We start from the raw sequence: 24,386 nt of genomic DNA, 5'->3' as shown, positions 1-24,386 counted from the left end.
TCCGCCGTCGTGCTTGCGTTACGACAATTTGACCATGTTGCCATGCCGTAAAATATTTTGTACGACCTGCCTGTGAAGAGAGACAGAAGGCCTTAAAGCTTATAAATTTATAGACGATGAAAGTAGGGTTGTCAAAACGCTCTTTCTTTTTGTAGACAGTATTGTAGTCCTTCTCACAATGATCATAGAAAATGTTGAAGCCTTGAAATCGTGGCTGGCAAAGCTCCTGGAGCCGATGTGAGTATTGAAATGAAATGACATTTAGCGTGCATGCTACGTAGCTGCTTTAGCCTGCTAGCCGCTGGGTTAGCCTGGCATCAATGGCAGATTCTTGCACGAGTAGCTAACCATCGCTTGTTAGCCTTTCGAAGCACAGAGAGGCACTTTTACTTTTCATTAGTAATGATTGTGCATGATTTAGTGAGTTTGCTTGCGTTTGATGCACTGCGAATTCTTGATTCTGACACTATGGTAGTTAAGAACGCAGTTGGCGCACGGTAGTGTAACTTTATCACAGTTCTGTAGCAAGCTCCTAGCCTTCAACGTGTAGCCCCTCTTGCCTAAAACAGCTGTTGTATCTCTGGGAAAAGTTACTAATTAAAACTGTAGCTATTAGCTCGACATATTTCATAGTTAAATGCACACAAATACTTTGCCTTTGGAGTTTCCATAGTAACACATGCTTTGTAAGCGTTACGCTTTGTCTGTTTTGCTAACGCGAGATCCTAAAATTCTTTTAAATATGTTGACGAGCTCAAATGGGTAATGGAGTGCATTAAAGGATTTAAGTTACCCCCTCCCTCTCTTTTTTGTGCTGTTGGGACAACACACAGTCACTGTTTAATCAACTAATGGAGTAACTCCACAATATTATCGTTGTGTGTCCGAGGTTCATCCTCTAAAAATAAGGAGTTTTTTGCATAGGGGAGAAAAAGTCCTTGCAGAGCCAAAGTGAGGCGTATTTAAGCTGCTTTAACTAAAGGCTGGAGTTCAAGTAGGCATAGTTTCATTCACATTGTTATTACATTTATATTGTTGGTAATTATTAATCATTGGGAATTTCCATGGTCAATGATCCTGTAGTTAAGGGTCAAATTTGACTGTAGCTTTAGTGAGTCAGCAGTTAATTAACTACTAGCAGCTTGTTGCTTGAACTTAGGGCTGTTCGATATAACGATATATATCGGATGATGTTATAAAAACGTCTATCGTTTCATTTTACGCTATCCTTTGTTTCGTGGTGTCGCAAAATAAATTGTTTACGGCAATATATTTTCATCGTTTTGATGGTCACTGTAGTGGCTATATTAATTTCTTAAAGTTCTCTTTTTCTCTTATATTTTATATAACCACACTATGGATGGACAAGCGCCTGTTTTTATGCGTTGTGGTTGTTTATGTTCCACATAAACCTTTCACAATAAAGCTCAAGATCCTGTTGAGACTTTTCAAAATAAACTGAATCACATGAAAGAGCAGATTATTTAAGGATGGGAAGTAAAAAAAAGAGCCGCCAGGTGTTTAAAAAATAAACCTTTAGACTCAAACGTTAGAACAGGCTTTTCCCCGCAGCACGCTGTGTAATAAATCCTCACAAAGAAAACGGTGGCCGTTACAACTTATGTCTAAAAATGTATAGTTTCATGCATCGGTTAAAACACTCGACTCCAGCTACATGACGCGCAGCTGGAAACACTTCACGCAAGTCCAGGTTCCAGTAGTTCCATAGCTGACAGTCTCGGAGATCTTTTAGCTTGATTTCTATTTTTTAAGTTTAAAAAAGCAAATGTTGTGCAAGTGGAACTTTTAAACTCATAAATTATTTTGAAAAAGTGCAGGTAAACGCACTGAAATCGTTTTACCAGGCTTTATATTAAATTTAAAAAAGGCATTCGTGCTCAAACTGCAAAGATTACTCTGCTGTTAATTGATTTATTGAGCTTCATAATGCATTGGTCCAGTGCTATATGTCTGATAACTTTGATACTGAAAACCAGCCACAGACTTTTACTTGCATTTTGCAGTGAAGTATAACAAATTCATCCTGTCAGTTTGCATAAATACAAATTACTCTTAAGAAGACAGCGGTCGTAACTGCAGAAGAAGCCATCTAGTTAAGATGCATACATCTTTTCCCTAGGAGACTGTAATGTTTCAAACATGTCAAACAAACTCAACCATTGGCTCAGTTTAAAAGAATAAAATAGGTTTGATGGCTAATAACTATTGTGAGCACATGATGCAAACTGCAGCAAAACTGTATACCAGTGAGCATAAGACGATAATGATCGTGTTTTACGCTTTATGGGCTCTGAAGCTTACATATTTTGTTGTTTTTGTATTTTATTTTGTATCACTTTTGTTTTCCTGTACTTAATTTATGTATTATTTTCTGCATTCATTTGTGTGTTACTAGTTTATGGAACTTAGTTGATTTTGCAGCTGTCTGTCTTGGCCAGGACACTCTTGTAAAAGATATTTTTAATCTCAAGAGTCACATTTTCCTGGGTAAGCAAAGGTTAAAAACAGTGTAGATAACACTGAGCTTTTTTTTTATTTTATTTTATTTGAAAAGCTAGCAGTAAGTTAGACAGACACACCTTGACATGTCCCTCATTTTGTCTTGACATTTAGCTTACTTTGCAGGAACATCTGAGCATTTTTTATGCCCACAGAAAGGGTGACCAGAGTGACCAGCTGTAACACAGTGAATTGCAACGCTTGTGTAAAAAGCCAAACCACAACGACACTTCAGACATAGTCACTGCCCTATGTCATTTCTTTCACATGCTCAAAACCCCCCTACATTGCATGCATTGTAGCACATCAGAGTTTTCAAAGAATGTGCAGAGTTTTCAAAGAATGGTCATCAAACTTAGTTGTAATCATAATTAGGGCTGCCACGATTAGTCGACTAGTCACGATTACGTCGACTATCAAAATCGTCGACGACTGATTTAATAGTCGACGCGTCGTTTGAAGCTTTGTAAGATCCTGAAAAACGCAGGAATAAGTAGCAGGATTTAAGAGTGTAATAACGGACTGAAACAGAAGATGGCAGCACTGCATGTACAAGGATACCAGCTGCCGTTAAACCCCGAAGAAGAAGAAGCAGCGTCCCAGAATTCATAGCGCAGCTTCCAACAATGGTGGCAGCTAGTTAGTTTTAATATTGCTCTTATTATTCTTTCTGGGTCACAAAATAAACATTTAACATATTTTCAGGCGAGAATGTAGCTGTGTAAACCTCAAATATCTGCTCAGTTTATCAAGACACCGCATATTTTCAAAAGCGCTCCGACGTTTTCGGAGACGTCTGTTACCCACTAGCTCGATAGCTAGCCGGGGGATAGGCTAACTAGAGCCGTGAGAACACCGGACTCCCGGCAAATCTTTTTCAAACCCACCGCTGTCTTTCGCTACTCAGGTTAAACATGATATATGAGTCACTTAGATAACTTAAAAATGTAATTGTTTGGCTTTTTTTAGTATTTCATTTGTTCCTGAGTAAATCGGTTTGGCTGAGATTAAAGTTATAGTTTTTACACAGCTGAATAAACGTCAAGCAGACAGCTGATCATCAGAAGTGTGAGATGCTCGAGAATTTACTCCGGTGTCCTGTTATATTTTAGATAGCAAGGAGTTTATTAAACTTCACCGAAACAATCTGCAAATTTCATTAAAATTTAATAAACTATCATCTTGTCTTTATTTTTAGTTAGCACATACCTTAAACAGTTAAAGCTGTAAGCTAATGATAGTTATATAAGAGCAGATGCTGCTGGTGCAATAAGCTGTACGTTTTACCTCCAATGGATGATGATCTGATTAGTCGACTAATCGCAAAAATACTCAGTGACTAGTTGACTATCAAAATAATCGTTTGTGGCAGCCCTAATCATAATTAAATTTTAAGCTATATTACCAATGTTAAGAAATGCTACCATGGAAACCTGTACTCCTTTCCTTCCTATAAGAAGAATAACCTTTCTTTTACTTTATGCATTTGGTGGATTGTTTAAGTTTTGTGGCAATGATCTGTCCCCCTTTGAATTTTACGCTTTGCATACATAGATATGTAAATGAATTTGATATGCATTATATTTCAGTTGGTTCAACTAAAACATTTCTCTCAGTTTTAACAGTTTTTTCTTATTAGATATATGAATGAGTGTGTGTATAGATAGATAGATATGTTTTAATATATACATTTTAATCTGCAGATGTGATGCTGACCCCTCTGCATTAGCCAACTATGTAGTTGCTCTTGTGAAGAAGGACAAACCAGAGAAGGAACTGAAAGCACTTTGTGCTGATCAGCTTGATGTCTTCCTACAAAAAGGTATACATTTTATTTTATTTATATAAAGCTTTTCTGCTAATGTGTCAGCAGGCAATTTTGACATTTTGTAGCTCTTCCTGGTTAAGGTGGAGGAAAAACTTTTGCTCCATCATTAAGCTAACAAGGGATTTATTCGTACTCCCCTTGCACATGTCAGACAATAGAGGCTTTGCAGTTAGGTCACAAATCCTTTGGGAATCAGACCTGGTGGCATTGTCGAGGTCAGTGACTAAACTGATTATTAAAAATTAGTTGCTAAGTTTAGACAGATCAGAAGTTTTTTCCCTGCATACAAAAAATGCAGTACCCCTGCAGAGGGGATTTAGTTTTCTTTTTTCCCCTCATATGCCACCAAGACTGTACTATATAGTTTAAGTAGCTCAAACATGGAATACATGTGGTTATCATAAATAATATTGAAATTATGCAACTTGTTTGATATAGTAAAACAGGCTCTTTGTCTTAACAATGTTAAAAAACTTGATTGAGGCTAGAAAATGACCAATATGGAAATAAGTTGATCAGAAGCATTTGATCCAATTGATGTGTCGTCTTGGCTTCAATTAAACTGATAATGTTAGCCATTACCTGCAACACAAACTGCTTTTCAGCCCCCAGAACTCATATGTTAACATTAACAGTCACACTGATGTAGCCTGCATTCTGTAACAGGCCATGTTAATGAAAATATCACCTGTATAAATATAGTGAGGCAGGCAGAATACAATGAAATGTATAGAGTCTTAAATTTGAAGTGGAACATCAGCAATGCTATCTTCCTCGTGGATGCCATTTGTGGACCCCACATGTGGCCACCAGAGGGAGTGTTGCATCGTTTGATAGTGACTCTGTATCCAGTGTGATGTGTCCTGATTCAGTCTCTTTATTTTTAGCTCTACACTATTAAAATTAGTTTAGGGGTTTAATTTAGTTGGAAAACATGTTGATGGTTATTACATATGTCTCCTGGATCACTTTAGAATTTTTTAATGTTACATTTTTTTAATCAGGTAGCTTTCCCACATGTCATGGATGCAGTGTTCATATGTGTTATTTTTTATGTGTGTGTTATGCTTTTAGACTTTTGGCCCTTTTTCACAAGACTGAAAACTGCATGCAGTTTTTAATGTGTTCTCGTGATTAATTTTGTCCTTGCAGAGACGGTGGGATTTGTTGATAAGCTTTTTGAATGTTTGACGACCAAGAACTACCTGGGAAATCCTGCTGCCAAGGAAACTCCCAAAGAGGAGATTAAACTGCCTGCAATCAAGGCTGAAGTTGTTGAGGTACACCCTGAAATTGAATAGCTCGCCTTTTGAAAATGAGTGCGCGCACACACACACACACAATTTTTTTTTTTTTTAAACTGGTTGAGTGGTTTTGTTGGAATGGGCATTTCAATTTGAAATCAAAGCTTTTGATAAAATCACTTATTTTGAATGCTTTTTTGTTTATTAAGGCTACGTCCACACGTACATGGGTAGTTTTGTAAACTGAGATTTCTCATTTTCATTTAAAAAAAATTAAAAAATATCTCGTCCACACGTGCAGTTTTCTAAAATTATCTCCGTCCACATGTAAATGCAGAAGTAGCTCACAAAGAGCCAAAGTGAAATCCTCGACCTGTGAAAATTATCTCGCCATTCTTCTGGAAGAAACGCGTGTGAAAGAAAGGCCCAAACGCATTGAAAAAGCTACGTTTTTAAAAATACCCATGTATTTGTGGACGTAGCCTAAGTTTTAAAGTTATATTATAGCTGATGTTTTTTGTTTTGTTTATTTTGTTTTTTCTCCCTCAAGGCTGAAACACCCGAGGAAGAGAACAGGCGAAGGAGAAGTCCTCTGAGAAATCGCTCTGACTTCAATGAATCCAGGTATATGGCTTGCATTTAACTTTGTCTTTATAAGCAGCTAAAACATTTGCAGGTAGGACACACTTGTTGAACTGTTTAGTACATATTGATGTTGTGTAGTTGTATAGCGATCTTACCAAGCAGCTATATTTCCAGCCCTCCAAGTCCTGCTTTTGGCTTGATTAGGCCCTCGTGTCCACTAATGTGTCCCTTGGCTGTGGCATATCTAGTGTTGGGTGCAGATGGGAGAGTTCATTCACTGATATACGATAATTAACGTAATTTGAAAAGAGTTACGTCTTTAATATGTAGGGTATATTTTCTGCATATTTTTAGAAATTAAGTTGTTATTAATTAATTTTTTTACTTTATTTTACTTTCTTGAGCTTCTGCTGTGAAAAGCTTCTGTTAATGAAACTAAGCACTTCCCAATAGTTTTAACACAAACAGCCCATTTGGGGACTTAATGGGATTGTGCACACATAAAACAAAGGTAATTAAGCCTTTCCCTAATAACTTGTTTCAGATAAAAGCGTACTTCTCTCAAACAAAGATCATTATTTCAGGGTTCATGTTATGTTAAAGACACACAGAAAGAAATGATCCTTGCGTCTTCATTTGTTATAAGAAGACCCACATTCGTGTCTGAAAACCTGTGAAGTATTCCTGTGTGATTTATACATTTAAAATCAGCAACGCCTCTAACTTCTCATCATCCACACAGGAACCGCGATGAGAGGAGGCGAGACGAGCGCAAGCGCCGTGACTTTGATCGGCACGGGAAAAGCGGCAGCGACTCCCACCGGGAGCGCCATGAGCGGCGCAGGGGCAGCCCCCGCGGGAGAAGCTACAGCAGGAGCCGCAGCCGGAGCGGCAGTCGTGGAAAGAGCAGGGATAGGGAGCACAGAGGAGGCAGAGGTGAGAAAGTCCCCCCTCCCACAACCAATAACAACAACAGCACAGGGGAACAAAGATTGAGGCGCGAAGAAGCTCCTGAATCTCTCGTCAGCACTGCTAAACAGTGCATTAGTGACGGTGACGTGCTGTTGGAGACATGCTGGTGTGAGGCGCTTTAGATGAGAAGACTTGTAGAAATTACGGATGTAGCCGACTCTCGTTTTTATTCCTGTCGGATTGTTGGACAGTGTTGCTGGGAGTTGGTAGAAAGGAAGGGAGAATGTGGACAGCTTTGCAGTCCTATCACTGGGGGTTCAACAACATGGGTTGGGATTGGTCTTCTTACCACCAAGGTTAATCTGCTCATCTTTGTCATTACAAGTTTCCCTCTTTTTGTAATCTATCATTTAATGTAGTGCTTTTAAAAGTCAGCTATGATACAGTACACAATGATTTATGTGATTTACTTGTTTTCAACAGACTTCAAGTCAAAGTTTGAGGCAGAAAGGAAGGACACTGACGGATACAACTCTTCCACTACATCTGGCTCTCAGCAGCAGCAGCAGCAGCAGCAGCACCCGCCACCTCTCCTGCCCTTACACACACCTCTGCATCCCTTTTCCTCTTCTTCCTCGTCTTCAGGAGCTGGGGGTGTACCGGTAGCAACACTGGCTCACTTGCCCGACAGCACTACAGACAGCTGGTCTAGCTACTACGGAACGAGGCAAGATGGTGTTTGCAAACCTTTCAGCAAGGCTGCTTCACTCAAACAGCGCTGCAGGGATTACGATGGTAGGAGCAGAGTTAATCATCCTGTTCTCAATTCCTTTGATTCCTTCTTTCTGTCATTTCGTGTGTCTGCGTGTCTTTTATTTTATTTTTTATTTTTCCATCTGAGAGCCTTTTATCTGCTACAGCCCAGTAGCATTAGGGAGATGTTTTCTGTGCATTTCAAAGGGGATCAGAATAACACTGGAGCTTTTTGATGAGATTTAAAGGAAATGTTAAGTTTATGACGGCTGTTGTACAGTTTGCTCAAGTCTCTAGTTTAAACACTACCTTTTTCTTCCCCTGAGGCTTCTGTGCCTTGTTTGGTCTCTTCACTAATGACCACTGCTTAGCACTCATCCTCTTGTCCCCAGTGAAAGGTAGAAAAGCAACCTGGTTCCCTCTCACTCCCCTCTACACTGAGGCTCAGGAGAGTTTAAACTTACCCACTGTCCCTGAAGTACATTGCTTTCTGTCACCGTGCTCAAACACAGCCACTTGGGACCCAGTTCCTTAATGAGGCTTTGGTGTAAATACATGAACTGTGTGACTTGGCTGCTTTAAACTTAGATGTTTATTCATTTTGTTTAATTCCCATGAATTTTTTATGTTATTGTGTGTGGTGTCTTTTTGTTTGTTTGGCTTTATTAATGTGTGTGTGTGTGCATGTGTGTTTTGTGACTGTAAAGCAGCAGTTTATATAAACTCCATGTTGTGTACGATATTTATGAATAATCGCTTCTCTCCCTCACACAGAAAAAGGATTTTGTGTCCGTGGTGACCATTGTCTCTATGATCACGGCAGTGACCCCCTCATAGTCGACGATGTCAATCTACCAAATATTATTCCATTCCCACCCCCACCGATTCTGCCACCCGCCGGGCTGCCCATGCCCCCCATCACTGAACCACCTCCCAACCTCAGGATGCCTTCTATGCCACCCTATGGCCAGCCACCACCACCAGGTGTTTTCCCTATGACAGGTGAGTATTAATGCTCCTCTAATCCATAAGTTTGTGCTTCATCATATTGTGAAGTTTTACAATTTGCATCTACAAAATAGTGAAGCCAGAAGAACCGTGTTCCTCTCTCAAACATTTGGTTTTGTGTGAGACGCGTTGTTCTTCCACTGGCCTTTTTCAGTCTGGTCACAATATACATACCTTTCCTTTGGCCTGTAGTATCATTGATTTATGAAGATATTTTTGCATGAGTTTCCCCAATGTTTGAGAGCTAACAAACATCTCTTTAATATAATAGAAGTAGGATTAAATCATAAATCGTTTTCATTTAGAAACAATTTTGTCCCCACTCACAACAAAATCCAGCTAACTAATATGGTAAATAAATGGTAAATGGCCTGTATTTATATAGCGCTTTACTAGTTCCTAAGGACCCCAAAGCGCTTTACATATCCAGTCATCCACCCATTCACACACGATGGCGATGTGTTGAAAGTGTAGCAGGTCACATGTAAGACATCGTGGCCTCAGTAATGTGACACTGTACTCCTTACTCTGATGGCTGATTTGACGACACCAGAGGTTTTAAATATGTAAAGATTCAAATGAACGGTATATTGGAATTAGAGCAGGGCGATATGGCCAAAAATATTTATCACGATATATATTTGAAAATTTGCGATAACGATATAACTGACGATATAATTGATGCGAGACAAAATACAACTCCACAACATTACTAGCGCAAAAAGACAACCTATCATTTATTTTCACTTAAACAAGAAGCTGGTTTTTATGTACATTAAAGCTTTATAAAAATGTAACAGTGCAAATGCAAATTCCTTGCTGAAAGTTTAACCAAAAGGCATTTCCAGTAGAAATGGGCTGACATATACTGAGCATAACCATGTATAATATCCACTGAAGTTAAAAAGAGGTGCTTTGCAACATTAAACTGCAGTGTGCAGTACGTATTTTTCGGACCATAAGGTGCATGGGATTATAAGGCACATTAAGCGAAACAAAGCAGTCAGATAAATCAAACTTTATTAAACTCATTCTTCTTGCTTCCTCCACTTCTGTACCATTGATTCATTAATGTTGAATTCTCTGGCAGCTGCTCTATTCCCATGTTGTTGCAGTATATTAATGACTAACCTCGTATTGTGGATGGATTATCTCAGTTGTTCTCCTGACTGAAGATTGGTCCTTTTACAGCATCCTGCCATGCGATTGCATTTGTCTCTAACCATGAGGAACCTTAACGTTAACTTTTATAAGTGGAAAAGTGTTAGTGTTCGTCCTCCAGCTTCACTGTTTATGTTATGCTAACATAGCTGTGTCGCTAGCGATCACGTAGCACATCATTATATACCAGCAGCTAGCCCAACTTCAGTAACCCTACAAACGTCACTGCTGTTTAGTTTCCTGTCTTCATTTATGTTGGAAGTGATAGCAGAGCTGTACGTTTGATTTTTTTCAGAAATCTCTCAGTCAGAACATGCAATATCATGCTTAGGTAACTAGCGAAACTAGCGAGCTAACTTCCGCTAGCTTCCTGCTAGCTTCTAACTCCGTTAAATGTAATAACTTTTGTTTTCATGGATGCCTGGAAGTTAAACTTCATAGTTACACCTGGTAAAGCAGCAATGCTGATCGTTTTATTAAAGATGAAAGAATTTAGACAGTTTTTAACTCTTAGTGATGCTGCAGTGTTCGTTTGACCTGAAGTATACGGAGTTTAGGACCCAGATTACTCCCAGATTTAAGGGCATCTTAGTCCGACGACCGCTTGCATGTTCTGCAAAAAAATGTGCTTTGTCGTGTATCTGACGGACAAACACCAAACCAGTTCCACATCACTGAAGTTGCACCATTTTTACAAACCAATTCTGGTTCATCTGTTTCACTCAACAATCGGCCATGTGCGTATGAAAACAAAGGCACTGCGCATGCGCGTTTTACTCATATTCTATCGCGATATTTCATTTTCCTATCGTTGCCTAACATTATACCGGTATTACCGTGAACGGTATAATATGGCCCAGCCCTAATTGGAATGAGATGTCACCACTCTGGTGTGTAGAAAAGCAGCTGTCTTCAATATTATATGTATGTATATGTGTGAGTGAGTGAAAACACTTGCCCGACTTGACAACGTGCTCAGTTGTAAAGAGTTTTTGTTGAATTTCTCAAGGGAAGAAATCAACCTGTGCAATCTTCCTGCCTTTGAGTTGCACTATTGCCGATCAGTTTCACACTGGCTGTGTTTTGTTTTTGCAAATCATCATGATGATTTAAAAAGATGTATTTAAATCCAAAGCGCAAAAATCTTATGTATCTACATACGTTTAGAGTAGACGTGCTACACAGTAGATAGCTGCCCATTGATCATAAACAGTACATAAAAAAAAATATTTTGCCTTTTTTTTTTTTTTTTTTAAATATATATTTCAAACATGGGGGGTGATGACTGAAACATTTGACCTGATAGGCTTTTATTGTTTCAGCTACTTTTTAAGGCTGTTAAAGTTATGAGATTTCTATCTTCCACTTGATAAATGGATAGTGTGTCATAAAGTTTAAGCAAATCTATCGAGAAGACGCCGCAGTTTCCTGGTGCATCTGCTTTTATATTAAAGCAGTCAGATTTTCACTGAAATACTTCTTTAATACTATACATGTAATATACTATAGAGTCATTGCAAATTTGCATTTTGTCATTTCCTATTTTTTTTTTTTTTTTTTTTTTTTTTTGGTAATTTTTATTTCATTTTGATTTTTTGGTTTTGATTTCAGTTGAGTTTCATTTAGTTTCCAGAGTTGATTTTTCTCATTTATTAGTTTTATCGCCACATTTAGTTTTTGTTGTTATATTGACTCCATTTTATTTCATTTTAATTTTCCCAGTTCACAAAATAATTTTAGTTGGTTTTAACTTTCTGTTTTGTTTAATCTAGTTTTTAGTTTTCATTTAATTGACTAATTTATTTTCTTTCACATCTAGTTTTAGCTTTTAGTTGTAGTTAACTATAATGACCTTTTGTACCTGAGACATCAGCTTGGGCTTGTGTCTCCCTCAGGACCCCCACTGATAGCAACCAGTGGGATTGATACCCCCAACCACCAATCTGCAATCACTTCTTCTCCTCCCGTCGGACCGCCTGGTGTGGGCCGACCTCCTACACTTCCTCCTCCTCCTCCACCTCCTTCCTCGACCTCATCTGTGTCTCTTCGTCCCCAATATGTCCAGTCTGAATGTAAGCAGGGCTGCTTTTGCTTTTCAGATTGGGACTGTGCATTTGGAAGAGATTTTGCTGTGTTGCTTTTTATTTGGGTGTTCCTTTTAGTGTGTTTATGTTGTTGAGTTGTTATTTTTTACTTCTCATTTCTGTGTGCTTTAATAGTTACAGTATGATAAAGGTTAGTTTACTAAATATCTAAAATAACTAAGATGGTAAGGGTTATTTAAAACAAAACACTTTTTGGTTCTGTTTCTGTTTCCTGTCACTGTAAAGTAGTTGTTGTATGCCGTGTGTGTTTGTGTGCACAATTGGCATGTGTTTCTTGAGCCTGCAGTAACAGTTGTGGACCAGAAGGTAGCGCTGTGTATTAACCTAAAAACAAAAAACCAAGCATCTCTGGGAAATTTTGTCATGACTCATTTAGTTGAGTGCTTCCTGCTATGATTATGCACATGAGGGTTTCAGTTACAGACTCTTTAAAAGACTTTAAAGAACTAAAAAGAAATTGGTCTATTTGGTATTTGCAAACTTTGGGTTTGTGATCTGTTACCACAACTGCCGTGAAGGGCCTCTTTCTGATAATTTTGCACTTGTGTGTCACAAATGTAGATAAGAATGAAAAGCATCATCTTGGTTGTTAATTTTTATCTTTGTTTGTTTCTTGCTGGGTTATTTTGCGCACTTACAATAACTGTAATTTTTATTTCTCGCATTTTGTAGGTTTTGTTTATAAATTTTATCCTGGACTACATGTTAAACTCATGTCACAGGTTGCTACCTATTCAGTGGTTACATTTAAAGTCAAAGATTCTTTTTTTATTAATATGTTTGCTTGTATTCACTTTTTCATATTTTTAAATGTTTTCATATTCCCCCCTAACGGTATGTGCGTCTGTTCACTTTTACACATTAGACAACTACGATGCAGAAGGCTACAACCCAGAATCTCCAGGCCTGACTGTAGCAGGACGTAACCCATATCGTCAGTTTATTCCCCGGGTGCAGACTCAACGCTCCAACCTCATTGGCCTCACCTCCAGTGAAGGTCAAGGCTCCAGAGGTAACAACCTCATTTACAGGGTTTTTTTGTTGTTTTTTTTTAAATTCAACCTGATCCTGTGAAATTGACCTTCTCAGACTGATTTGACTTCTTGCGTATCTTCTAGCTGCCAACATAGTGATCCAGACAGAGCCAGCTACTGCACCCAGCACTCCTGGAAGTAACGTGTCCCGTTTCAACACAGAGCAGGACAGCAGGAAGAGGACCATGGGACCCAGTACAGCTGAAGGGCCAGCACCTAAAAAACCCTGGATGGAAAAGTAAGAGATTAAAGAAAAAAAATCTACATATTTGATTTAGGATGTCATTTATTCTGCACAGTGTTTTGTTTTATGTGAAGAAATTGGAGTACGGTAGCCAGCTGAAATGTAATCAAGTTGGTGCCTCACCCCATTACTTATTACTGCTCAGGAGGTCAGCAGCAAGTGTTGTCTCAGTTGTAAGCAGGTAGATACAAGCATCCCAGTCATGAGGATTTCTTTGCATTACCTCTACTTGGAGTACATTTAAACTGTCATACAGGTTGTAGGTTGGAAGTAGTCTTCTTTAAATAAAACCATAATATGGCCAAAACTTGAATCCCAGATCATCAATCATCGCTAAATTTTGATTAACTCATCTGCTTTTTTCCTTCATTTATTTTTTTTTTTATGAAAACAAAACTACCAAATTAGTGATGTTAGCACTGAAATGTTCTTTTTAGGCCAAGCTTCAACAACCAGCATAAGGGTGCTTTTCCCAAGAGGACTTTTTATGTGAACACAAAGTTGGAGGTGCGCAGGATCCCGCGCGAGCTCAACAACATCACCAAACTCAACGAGCACTTCAGCAAGTTTGGAACCATCGTCAATATACAGGTAAAATGCATCCAGTTTTGGTTGTTGTTGTTGTTTTGCTTTTTTTAACGAGTGCTCCCCACAAAGTTCATAGACATTAGGCCTGCAGGAGAATGAATTCAAAACATTTACGGACTTGCACGTGCACTCTCAATCCAGGTTGTGTTTGGCGGAGACCCAGAGGCAGCATTGATCCAGTACACAAAGAATGAAGAAGCCAGACGAGCCATATCCAGCACAGAAGCGGTCCTTAACAACCGCTTTATCCGCGTGTACTGGCACCGCGAGCTTGGTGCTAATGCCACAGGCCTTCAGCAGCAGGAGCAGAGCTCAGGGAGCCAGGTTGCCGGGTCAGTGCCCAACCAGGGGCTGCAGCACAGCAACATGCATAAAGTTGGTATTAACAGCGGAGACATTGAGAATCCTTTGATGACAATTTTATATATATTTTTAAAATATCCATTGATTTACCCTCACTCGTTTTATCTGCAGGGGATCAAGCAGCACAATCCAGCTGCTTATGTGTTGAACAAGACTGTACCCAAGCATCATCTGTCTGCAACAGCTGGGGCCACGACAAATGCCAAGTCGGACAACCTGAATCCAAACACGGACACGGCTGCTGTATGTTTTAAGTTTATCTTGCAGACAATATCAGGCAAAGTGGATATTATATAATATACAAAAGTATAATATTATGATGGCACGTGTGTTACAACATTTTCACAGTGATTTATGTGTGTTTGTTAGCTAAAATTGTATTTGTAAAGAAATTAATTATATATTAATTTTCCTTTTTTTTGCCCCTCCACCTTTCTCCTTAGGTGGTGCCTGCTACTACGAACACCCTGAAGGGACACTACACTTCCACAGCCGCCAAGTCTTCCTCAAAGAGCCTTGGGAAAACGGGAAAAGCACTGGAAGCACATGAAGCTCTCAAGAAAAAGCAGGCACGTTGCTTAACTTGGTTACGCATTTTGACCATTAAAAGAATAGCAGAGCTAAGCCATTTCCTTCTCTCAGGAGCCACAGCTAAGAAGGCTACTACCACTGAGAGAGAAAACTGTTTGGGGGGTTTTGAATGTTTTTGATTCCCTTTTTCTTTTTCCCCTCCTTTAGGAGGCACTAAAACTCCAGCAAGACATGAGAAAGAAGAAACAGGAGATGTTAGAGAAACAGATTGAGTGTCAGAAAGTAAGACATTTAACATTGAAACTATTCTTATCTGTAATCCTTCCTCTTTTTCTCCAGTGTACTGTCAACGTTCTTTCTGATACCATTTTTCCTGCCCTTCCAGGCGCTGATAAGTCGGCTGGAGAAAAACCGAGGCATGAAACCTGAAGAGAGGGCCAACATCATGAAAACGCTGAAAGAACTAACGGAAAAGATCACCCAGCTCCAGAATGAAATGAACCTTGCCTCCCAGGTCTCAAGCGCCAAAACTAACCACAGCCAGCCCAAAACCAAGACTGATGTAAGTTTGGCTTCCTTTTTGTCTTTGTACGTAACTGAGAGTAGGGGCGGGAAATTTAGGCCGAAAATTATATCACACATTGGTAGAGTTGTTTATTTGCCTTTTTTTCACACTTCACAGGTCCTTTTTAAAAAGGCGTTTCTTCACATAAAAAACATTTTTTATATGAAGAATAAAACTGCATACATTGAGTAGGTAGATGTTTATGAGTTTAAATTTTTTTATATACATTTTGTGTACTCTAAACCTTAGATGCTGGTGGATTAATGTATTTATGGGGTCTTTATTAAGCAGTAGAAAGAAAGACCCTCCAGATCTCAATTTATAATATCTTAAAAATATTTGCTGTGTGTTTTCTAAGTTTAAGAACTATATAATATCTCTGAGCCACTGGTAAAGGAGAGGGGGAGTACATTTCTTTCTTCTTTTTAGGGTTAGACAGCTTGCCTCGAGTGTGCTGACCGCATCAAGGGGGGGGGGTGAGAGTGCGTAGGATTCCACTGATGTTAAACCAAAATGTGTCAAAAAACATTCTCTATAGGCTCTAAAACTACTTGGCCACAAGGTATAGACATTTACGTATATACAGGATATGTGCACACAGGCTGTCCTATATACCAAGTGAATAACCAATAACCGCTCAGCCTCAACAAATCTTTGCTGTTTTCACATTCGTTTTCTCCTCTTTGCATGTAGTTGTGTCCTAGTCCTAGGCCCTTTTCAAATTTCAGCTGTATGAGTTCCTATACCTGGGATTGGGTCCTTTTTAGTCTGAATGCAATGAAAAAAATGGTTCTTTTGGGGGGGGGGGGGGGGGGTTGTTATTTTTCCTGGAAATTCCAAGGAATGCTTATCTTTTAATCCATATTGAAAGAAACGGTTCTTACACTAATCTTAGGTTTGCAAAAATTGGAAAAAAAGATCAAAAAGTCAATGTTGGTTCTGTACAGGACCGAAGTAGAGGATCTGTTTGAATATTGGGTGCATAGGAATAAAGTTTTTTTTTTTGGGGGGGGGGGGGGGGTTTGGTTTGGTTTTTAATCACAATTTCGATTCACACAGTTTTGTCTTGATTGACCTTGTTAGACCAACAAGCACGCTCCCCCCCCCCCCCCCCCCCCCTCCTTTATCTGTAAACACAAGTTGATATTTGTGTATTTAATTGCTTCTCTGGATTAAGTAAACAAATTTCTTTTCTATGACATGCGATCAGGCCCACAAGGAGCTGCTAGATGCTGAGCTGGACTTTCACAAGAAGATGAGCTCTGGAGAGGATACAACAGACCTCAAAAGAAAACTGGGGCAGCTACAGGTGGAGGTAATACTCTGTCTGTGTGTCTCTCTCTCTCTCTCACTCACTCACTCACTCACTCACTCACTCACTCACTCACTCACTCACTCACACACACACACACACACACACACACACACACACACACACATTCTCTCTCTCTCACACACACATTCTCACACACACGCACAGAAAATACACATGGATAGAAACAGACACAAAGTTAATCATTGACAGCATCTTGCATCATCAACACTTTCGTTGAGAACTGAATTAGAGGATGTGATACCAAGAAATGCCTTAGAGGAAGTGTGCAGATGAGATTATAGTCGCAACCTGTTCTGCAAGGGGTGGAAAGAGATGGTATCTGTCCACCGATTAAAATAAATCAAATAATATATTAAATTCATTAGTTTATTTGTGTTCTGTCAGACGTGTCAGGCAGAAAGGTTTTTTTTTTTGTTTTTTTTTTTTTAAAACCATCTATGTTCTGTTTGTTTTATTTGACTGTGATAACTGGAACCTGATCCTGCAGTTTCTGCACAAGCTCCAGATCCGCTGTGTTTAGTGTTATTCGCTCAGCTCGAAGCTTCGTAAGAGTCCTAATGAATCTGATGCGAACGTCTTGGTGATACCACAAGACACCTACACAAGATGTAAATGACCTATTGCTTCCTTCCTGTTAAAAGGGAGTTTCTCTTTCCCGCTTACCCCAATCGCTACTCATAGGGGACCGACTGTTGTGGTTTGCACACTATCGTCACAAGGTCTTTACCTTGCAGCATAATTGCCTTGAGGCGACTGTTTTTGTGAACTGGCCTTATATAAATAAACTTGAATTGTATTCAGTAATGAGAAAAAAAAAAGAGTTTTATGGTAAATTTTCAGTTTACCTCTGTACTGTTATCTTAGTCGGCTCCAGTAGTTGCCAGACGCACTCCTCCAGATGCTTGCTTTGTAGTCCCCTCGGGGTTTTGACACATCAGATTAAACAGCATTTTATTACTACACTCCATCAAAGTGTAAGGAGGTAGACTTACACACACTTATCTACTGAATTGGTGGCTTTTCTTGAGGTAATTAGTATTGCAGTTTTGTTTGGAGTATTTGTACATTATATTTCATGTTCTATAACTTGCATTTAACCTCATCTTTGTTGCATTCATTCTGGATCAGGTCTCTTGTAAGTTAGCGTGGTTTCCTGGTTAAGTGAGCAATGACACATAAATAACACATCTTCCCAGTGATTCTGCCAAAAGTCATTAATTAGGTTTCAGGTTAGGTCATGCAGCCCATACAGTTATTTATTTGTATTTTTTGGTGTTACACACAGTGTTTTCTTCTTCTTTATCCTCTAAATTTGCTGTGCACGCAGACGGCTGTGGCTTAAGATCAGGCTAACAACAACATAGCTTTTGTTAGCAACAACCTGCTTTGCATTTTTTTTCCTTTAACCCCAGGGTCTTAAATTGGCTAGTTGTTTAAAAATGGATATGCATCCCCCATCCATCTAAACTCGGCCCGCCTTCTGCACATTAAACTGCAGCCACTTAAGCAAGCCCAGAGGAACATCTGCTAACGAAGCCAAATAAGACACACGTCCTACACTGATGGAGCTGCGCCTCATTAAAGTTTGAGACACTGGTCCTTGTAAGAAAATCGCAGGATGACAATTAAAGGGAGAGTGGTTGTGAGCTTGTGGAGTGTCTGAGAAGGAAGGAGATGTTTTTAAAAATGGAGGAGTGACAACTAGTGGTAAAGGGCAGAAAGTGAGAGAGTAAGGGTGTGTAGAAAATGTTTCAGCTCTGAAGGGTTGTGATGGCCTGCTCCTTTTTGTTGTTGTTTTTGTATTTTTCCATAAACTTTTTTTTTTCTTTTTTTTTTTTTAAAGTTATTCAATATATAAATTAGACACACAGTGGTGTGTAATTGTGTACTGAAATCAAACAGCGTCCAGTCAACCGCCCTTTCTGTCCTCCTTTAGGCAACACGTTTGGGTTTGATCTGGCCTCCAGCGGGTCGAGGTCGCGGCCGAGGAAAGCTGGGCCCAGATCCTGGTGCGATGCACGTGGGCCGTGGCCGGAGTCGAAACCGGGAAATGATGGCGCGCGGCGGGGCTGTGAACCGTATGGTGGTTGATCACAGACCCAGAGCCCTGGCTATTTTAGGGGTCACTCAGGAGGAAAAAGAAGAGCTAATGCCGCACTTTGTGGTAAGAATATGGCAGGATCTCTCCCTCCAGTAATACAGCACGATGTTATTGCTAAGTAATAAAAACTGTAGTAATAAATACCACTTTATTCCCTCTTATATCTTTTAGATATGTTAAGTGAATCATTTTCCCTGTGATAAGTCATAAATGTTTTGATGTGTATAAGTATATCCTGATTGGCCAACTGATATTTTTAAACCTAGAAATTTGGTGAAATCGAGGATCTCCGTGACCAAGACGCCAACAGTGTCGTCATGACCTTTAAGACACGGAGTGAAGCAGAGAATGTAAGTCACATGGCTCCAAATGTGTATGGGCTACATGTTCTCTTAATCTTGCTGCTTTTCCTCTAATCCTCTTCTAATAATAATAGAATAAATTAATACATTAAAATAATTAAAATACTCCAGTATAGCATCTAAAAGAGCTGTACCTCTCTTTGGTGTTCTAGGCAGCAAACCAGGGAGCTAAGTTCAAAGGTCGTGTTCTGCAGATTTCCTGGTACAAGCCCAAGACGCCCTCTGTTACAACGGAGCCCGAGGAAGAGGAGGCTAAAGATGAGGACAGTGCGGTATGACAAATACACACACAGCTTCATGTTTTCCCAGTAACTAAAACAAATTAAGGAAAGGGCGTTGTGTACGACACAACTTGAAAATCTGAGTTGGGGAAACTTTTGAAGTTTTAGTTACATTCACAAAATTTTACTTGGTTATTTCTTTCTGCTGCTTGTTAATTTTTAACAGCAGCTCCCAAAGGAAAAGGAGTGCTAGCCTCTCAGTACTAAGAGCATCTTAGCCCCATGAGTAAAACTGCATTACTGTCAGGTGAAATCCTTATGCTGTATTTATTTAAGGGGTTTGTTTCCTCCTTTGAGGTTGTGCCATTTCTTATATGTAACTTTTGTTTTTAAAGGTACGGTTGCCATTCTGAAAATGTGTCTGTGCACAGGTAGAGATTTGTGGTCAGATTTCCTCTGACTGCAGATCTACTTATAGCCACTTCATGCTCATCACGTTTTATCACAGGAGCTGAAACAGACAGATTTCTGGACAGGTCTACAGACTAGTTTGACTGGCAGAGATTAGGATTAATTTCCTGAGACTGATCAGCAGGTCACCTGTCATGGTGGATTCACCGATGGCTAACCAATAGAATGGAGGATGTCTAAATCTAAAGCATAAGAAATATCAGAAGCAGGCAGTCTGACCACTATAGGATTTTTAAGATCAGTACCAATATTTGGTGATTTTAAAATCTGATATTCCAGTATATTTTTGGATTGTTTTTTTTTTTTCTTTAAACAGTTACCTAACATTTTTTATTTGTTACAATATTATTAAAAATAGCTAATATCAGACTAAATAATTTCCCTCTGCTACACTTTGAATCACTTTCTGTTTGCTGTGTTCTAAACATGCATGTTGCCAGGAGGAAAGCTGACTTAAAGTTTCCAGAAAAAGCATAAATATAAATGCTAACATGGTATTTATTTCTACAGAAGGAAGCTAGCTCGTATTTACCTGGGGAGGACGAGGAAGAAGAGGAGGAGGAAGAGGATGACGATGAAGACGATGAGTACGAGAGTCGATCTTGGAGGCGATAATGACATTCGTCATTATCATTAACTGCTCTCCGTCAGAATCAGTGGTCCCCCACTCCCACTCCCACGCAGATTAAAATTGATGTAAAGGAACTCGCATTTTTTTTTTCCCTTTCCAGTATTTTCAAAGTAATTTTAGACTCTAATCAAAGTAAAAGAAAAAAACGTCTTTACTTTATTGTACATGAAAAGAAGTGTAGATGGTCAACAGTTTTTTGTATCCCTCAACTAAACAGTTGTTTAAAACATCTCACTTTTGCTGAGAAAGATACATGTTTAGTTGTTCTTATAGCTAGAAAAACTTATGTAAGTTTCTGTGTGCTTACCAGATGGACAATATCAGTAATGCACAACATTTGTGTCGACTGTGAATAGGTATTTTTATACATACTGTATTTAAGCTCTTTTTCTCACCAGTTTTTGTAGAATCTTGTCCTCCGTTCAGGGACAGCCATTCCATCACCAACAGAACGTTCTCTGCCGCTACCACAGAGAAATTTATTTATTCTTTTTCCACACTGCATAAATGCACTGTGCCGTACCGATATTGGCAAAGTATGGTACAGCTTTCACTTCGCTCATAGTTTTGATGTGGTAAAGCCCAATGTGTTAAAGGATTGCATCTTTCTTTTTCCCTAAATGTGTGCTGGTATGAATATTTGCCAGTGCACATGCATGTTGGTGTTCCTAATAAACAGACAGACCCATAGAGATGCTGCACCGTGGCCATACAGCCAGTGCAGGTACAATAGGATACCAGTGCAATAAAAAAAACACAATCAATGTTTACAAACTTCCATGCACTTCATATACAGTCATGTAGTCATGTTCGGGAAAAAATCGCCCCCACACACTTGTATTTTGTTCACTCAGTTGTCCAGTGCCACTCTGTGTAAATACACACCCAAACACATGTTGTAATGTTCATCTGCTAAGAGTGCGTAACATTTTCACTTGTTTTCTTCTGTCACTTGGTCATTCAGAGGCCCTGACGGGACAAAGATCAGATCACCCATTTCAAAAATGTGAGATCCATAGACAGGTGTTTGAATGTAATGCTTAAAAAGAAAAAAAAAAAGAATATATAAATAATTTCTTTGCCTTACACAGTCAGCGGATTGCTGAGTTTTTACAGGACGTGATTTACTTTTGTAAATTTTGTAAATGCTTGAAAGAGAAATTACTGATCTTTTTTTTTTTTTTTTCTTTCTAAGTTTAATATTTTTTTTTGTTTTGTTTTTTCCCCCCCTTTTTTGGGGGGGGGGGTTAACGACTGATGAGGTTGTGTCAGGTAGAAAATGTTGAGCAGGAGAGCTTAGTATCTCTGCTTTAGTTGCAAGAATTTTGTATTTTCAGTTTTCAACCAGTTCATATTATTTGACTAAACTTGTCATTTAAGTAGGTTTTTGTTTGTTTGTCTGTTTACGAAATATAAGAGCTGCTCCGAGCTGTGGAAAACACTCTGAAAGACACTGAGTCATGCCCGTAACAACATTGATTTAGCTTAAGTGCAGCTTTGCCTCTATCTGAATATTGTCAAACTGTGCTCCGAAGCCACTCTGTGAGTAAAACCACAGTGTGTGAGTTCATGATAAATATTTTTATTTTCTGCTTTGCCTTTTTTTTTTTCCCCCCCATATACTGTATTTTAGAATCCTCAAGGTGGGAGGAATCAAAAACCATTAAAACTCACATACAAATGTATTTGGTTAAAGAATTAGTCCTGTCCCTTCCACCAGATGCATTTACATGCAGCTTAATGACGTTTTGTTTGATTTATGCTTTTTGTAACTCAGCTAAACTGATCATATCCAGTTTGAATGAAGCACCATAGGAGAAGAAAGACTTTAACTTATTACTGTGCAGACTTTACACAAGACATGCGTGTAGAAATGTGCGCGCATATATATATATATATATATATATATATATTCTCATATTCTCAGTCAGTGATTACAATTGGTTTTCTTTGCTCCCTAATGCACGCTGGCACCACATCTAAAAGGGTGCAGATCTTCCTCCCACCTACAATGTTGGTAGTGCTCTTGTGTGGATTGCATATCTGACTGTTGACTGATACTCAGACGCCTCCTGCCAGCGACCTCATTGTCCCAAAGCTGATGTTTTTACTTCCAGCATTAGCGTCAGAATGATGTGTGTGTGAGAGGAGAGGCTGTTGCTTTTCCCTTTGTACTTCATTATGATTTTCTCATGTGATGTTTTTGTTTTGTTTTTTAAATTTAATGAGGTCACTGGCAGGTTGAAGGGATAAACCTATACTGGCGAGGTTCTTGCTTTGTGTGAGTGAGGATTCAGAGAAGGTCTCCCACTTTTTGTACTATCACACAATGGTGTAAAAAATGTAAAGTGTTTATTGGATAATAGTTTTGGATTTGTTACTGTTTATATTTGCAGGATGTGGATGTATTTTCTTCATGTATTTTGTTTGTAAAAATGGATTTCTAATTTACTAGCATGTTTGCTTTTGCCAATAAAGATGGAGGAATTGGGTGCTTATAAGGCCATAAAAAAAAAAGAAAAAAAAAAGAAAAAAAAGAGGGGGGGGGGGGGGAAAACAGAAAACATACATAAATATAAATTGGATCTGGGAGGGAAAAGAAAAGGTAAAGAAAATGAAAACATGTCAGCATTGGCAAGGGGGGGGATTTCCAGGCAAAAGCATTCCAGAAAATATGAACCTATTCTCTTGTGTGGTCTCATTCTTCTTGCATGTGCTCGGTAATTAAATAATTCACACTGCAGTATTAGTACTTATAATTAGGCTATAGCATTAAAGATTATACCTGTGCTTAAAACACATCAAATGTTATGACTAAACAGTGGAATTACTGAAAGCCATTAGATTTTTTCCTTATACTTTAAGTACTTTGATGCATGAGTGCATTAACCTTTTTTTAAATGGTGTGTTTATCAAACCTTCTGACAATTTTGTTTTGCTACATCTGGCATTTTTTGCAATTTATGCTTAAAGTTCGGGGTGAAGGCACTGATGACGTACAAGTGTCAGAAAAGCATATCACAAATGACACTTAAACCCCTTATAACACTGAATTTACTTATGGTAGAACCTACTTTGAAATTCTACTCTACGTGTGTATTCACATTTATCCAAGTGTTATTGGGTCAAAATTTTAGCTTTTTTTATTGGGGGTGGGAGAGCTCGAGCCTATCCCGGCTATCATAGGGTGAGAGGCAGGCTGCAACCTGGACAGGTCATCAGCCTGACACAGGGCTAACAGAAACATGGACAATAATTCACACCGATGAGCTATTTAGAATCATCAGTTAACCTATCTCCACTGCATGTCTTTGGACTGTGGGAGGAAGCCAGAAGAGAACCCAAACAAACAGGGAGGCCCCAGGCAGATTGTGGGGTCGAACTCCCGACCTTCTTCCTGTAATGCAACAGTGCGTGCCACCATGCTAGTCTGGGAAGTGTTATGGGGTTATTTCCAAGTATTTTGAAGTCCATCATGCCATCAACATGATTATTCACAAGTGGAAAATATTCAAGATAGCTGCTAATCTCAGGAGTGGAGGTCCCAGCAAGTTTATCCCAAGGTCAGACTGAAATACACAGAGAAGCTGCAAAAAACACGAGCTACATCTCCGACTCTACTGGCCTCAGTCAGCATGTTAAATAATAATACTGAACAAGTGTGGCTTGTTTGGAAGGGTTGCCAGGGGAAAGCCTCTTCTCTCTGAAAAGAAGATGGCAGCATGGCTTAGGTTTGCAAGAAATTGGATCTGAACGAACCACAAGATTTCTGGGGGGAAAAAGTCCTCTGACCAGGGGAAACAAAAGTGGAGTGTGTGCCCAT

The 24,386-nt window shown here is 39.1% G+C and overlaps 1 protein-coding gene across 1 annotated transcript; it reads left to right on the top strand.

Annotated features, from left to right (window-relative positions):
- Positions 1–30: 30 nt before the first annotated feature.
- rbm27 (RNA binding motif protein 27) lies at positions 31–23,061 on the top strand. Its single transcript, XM_026181419.1, has 21 exons — positions 31–237; positions 4,224–4,342; positions 5,501–5,628; positions 6,143–6,216; positions 6,920–7,113; positions 7,573–7,884; positions 8,617–8,844; positions 11,907–12,083; positions 12,982–13,128; positions 13,235–13,388; positions 13,832–13,985; positions 14,124–14,357; positions 14,457–14,588; positions 14,789–14,914; positions 15,084–15,158; positions 15,262–15,438; positions 16,652–16,756; positions 18,714–18,941; positions 19,145–19,228; positions 19,393–19,512; positions 20,443–23,061. The coding sequence occupies exons 1-21, from the start codon at positions 179–181 to the stop codon at positions 20,545–20,547; spliced, it is 3,132 nt and encodes a 1,043-aa protein (XP_026037204.1). The 5' UTR covers positions 31–178; the 3' UTR covers positions 20,548–23,061.
- The last annotated feature ends 1,325 nt before the right edge of the window (positions 23,062–24,386 follow it).

This window comes from Astatotilapia calliptera, chromosome 10, assembly GCF_900246225.1.
Source record: "Astatotilapia calliptera chromosome 10, fAstCal1.2, whole genome shotgun sequence".
Taxonomy (NCBI): Eukaryota; Metazoa; Chordata; class Actinopteri; order Cichliformes; family Cichlidae; genus Astatotilapia; species Astatotilapia calliptera.
Note: the sequence above shows the minus strand (reverse complement) of the source record. Positions and strands in the feature narration are given on the sequence as shown.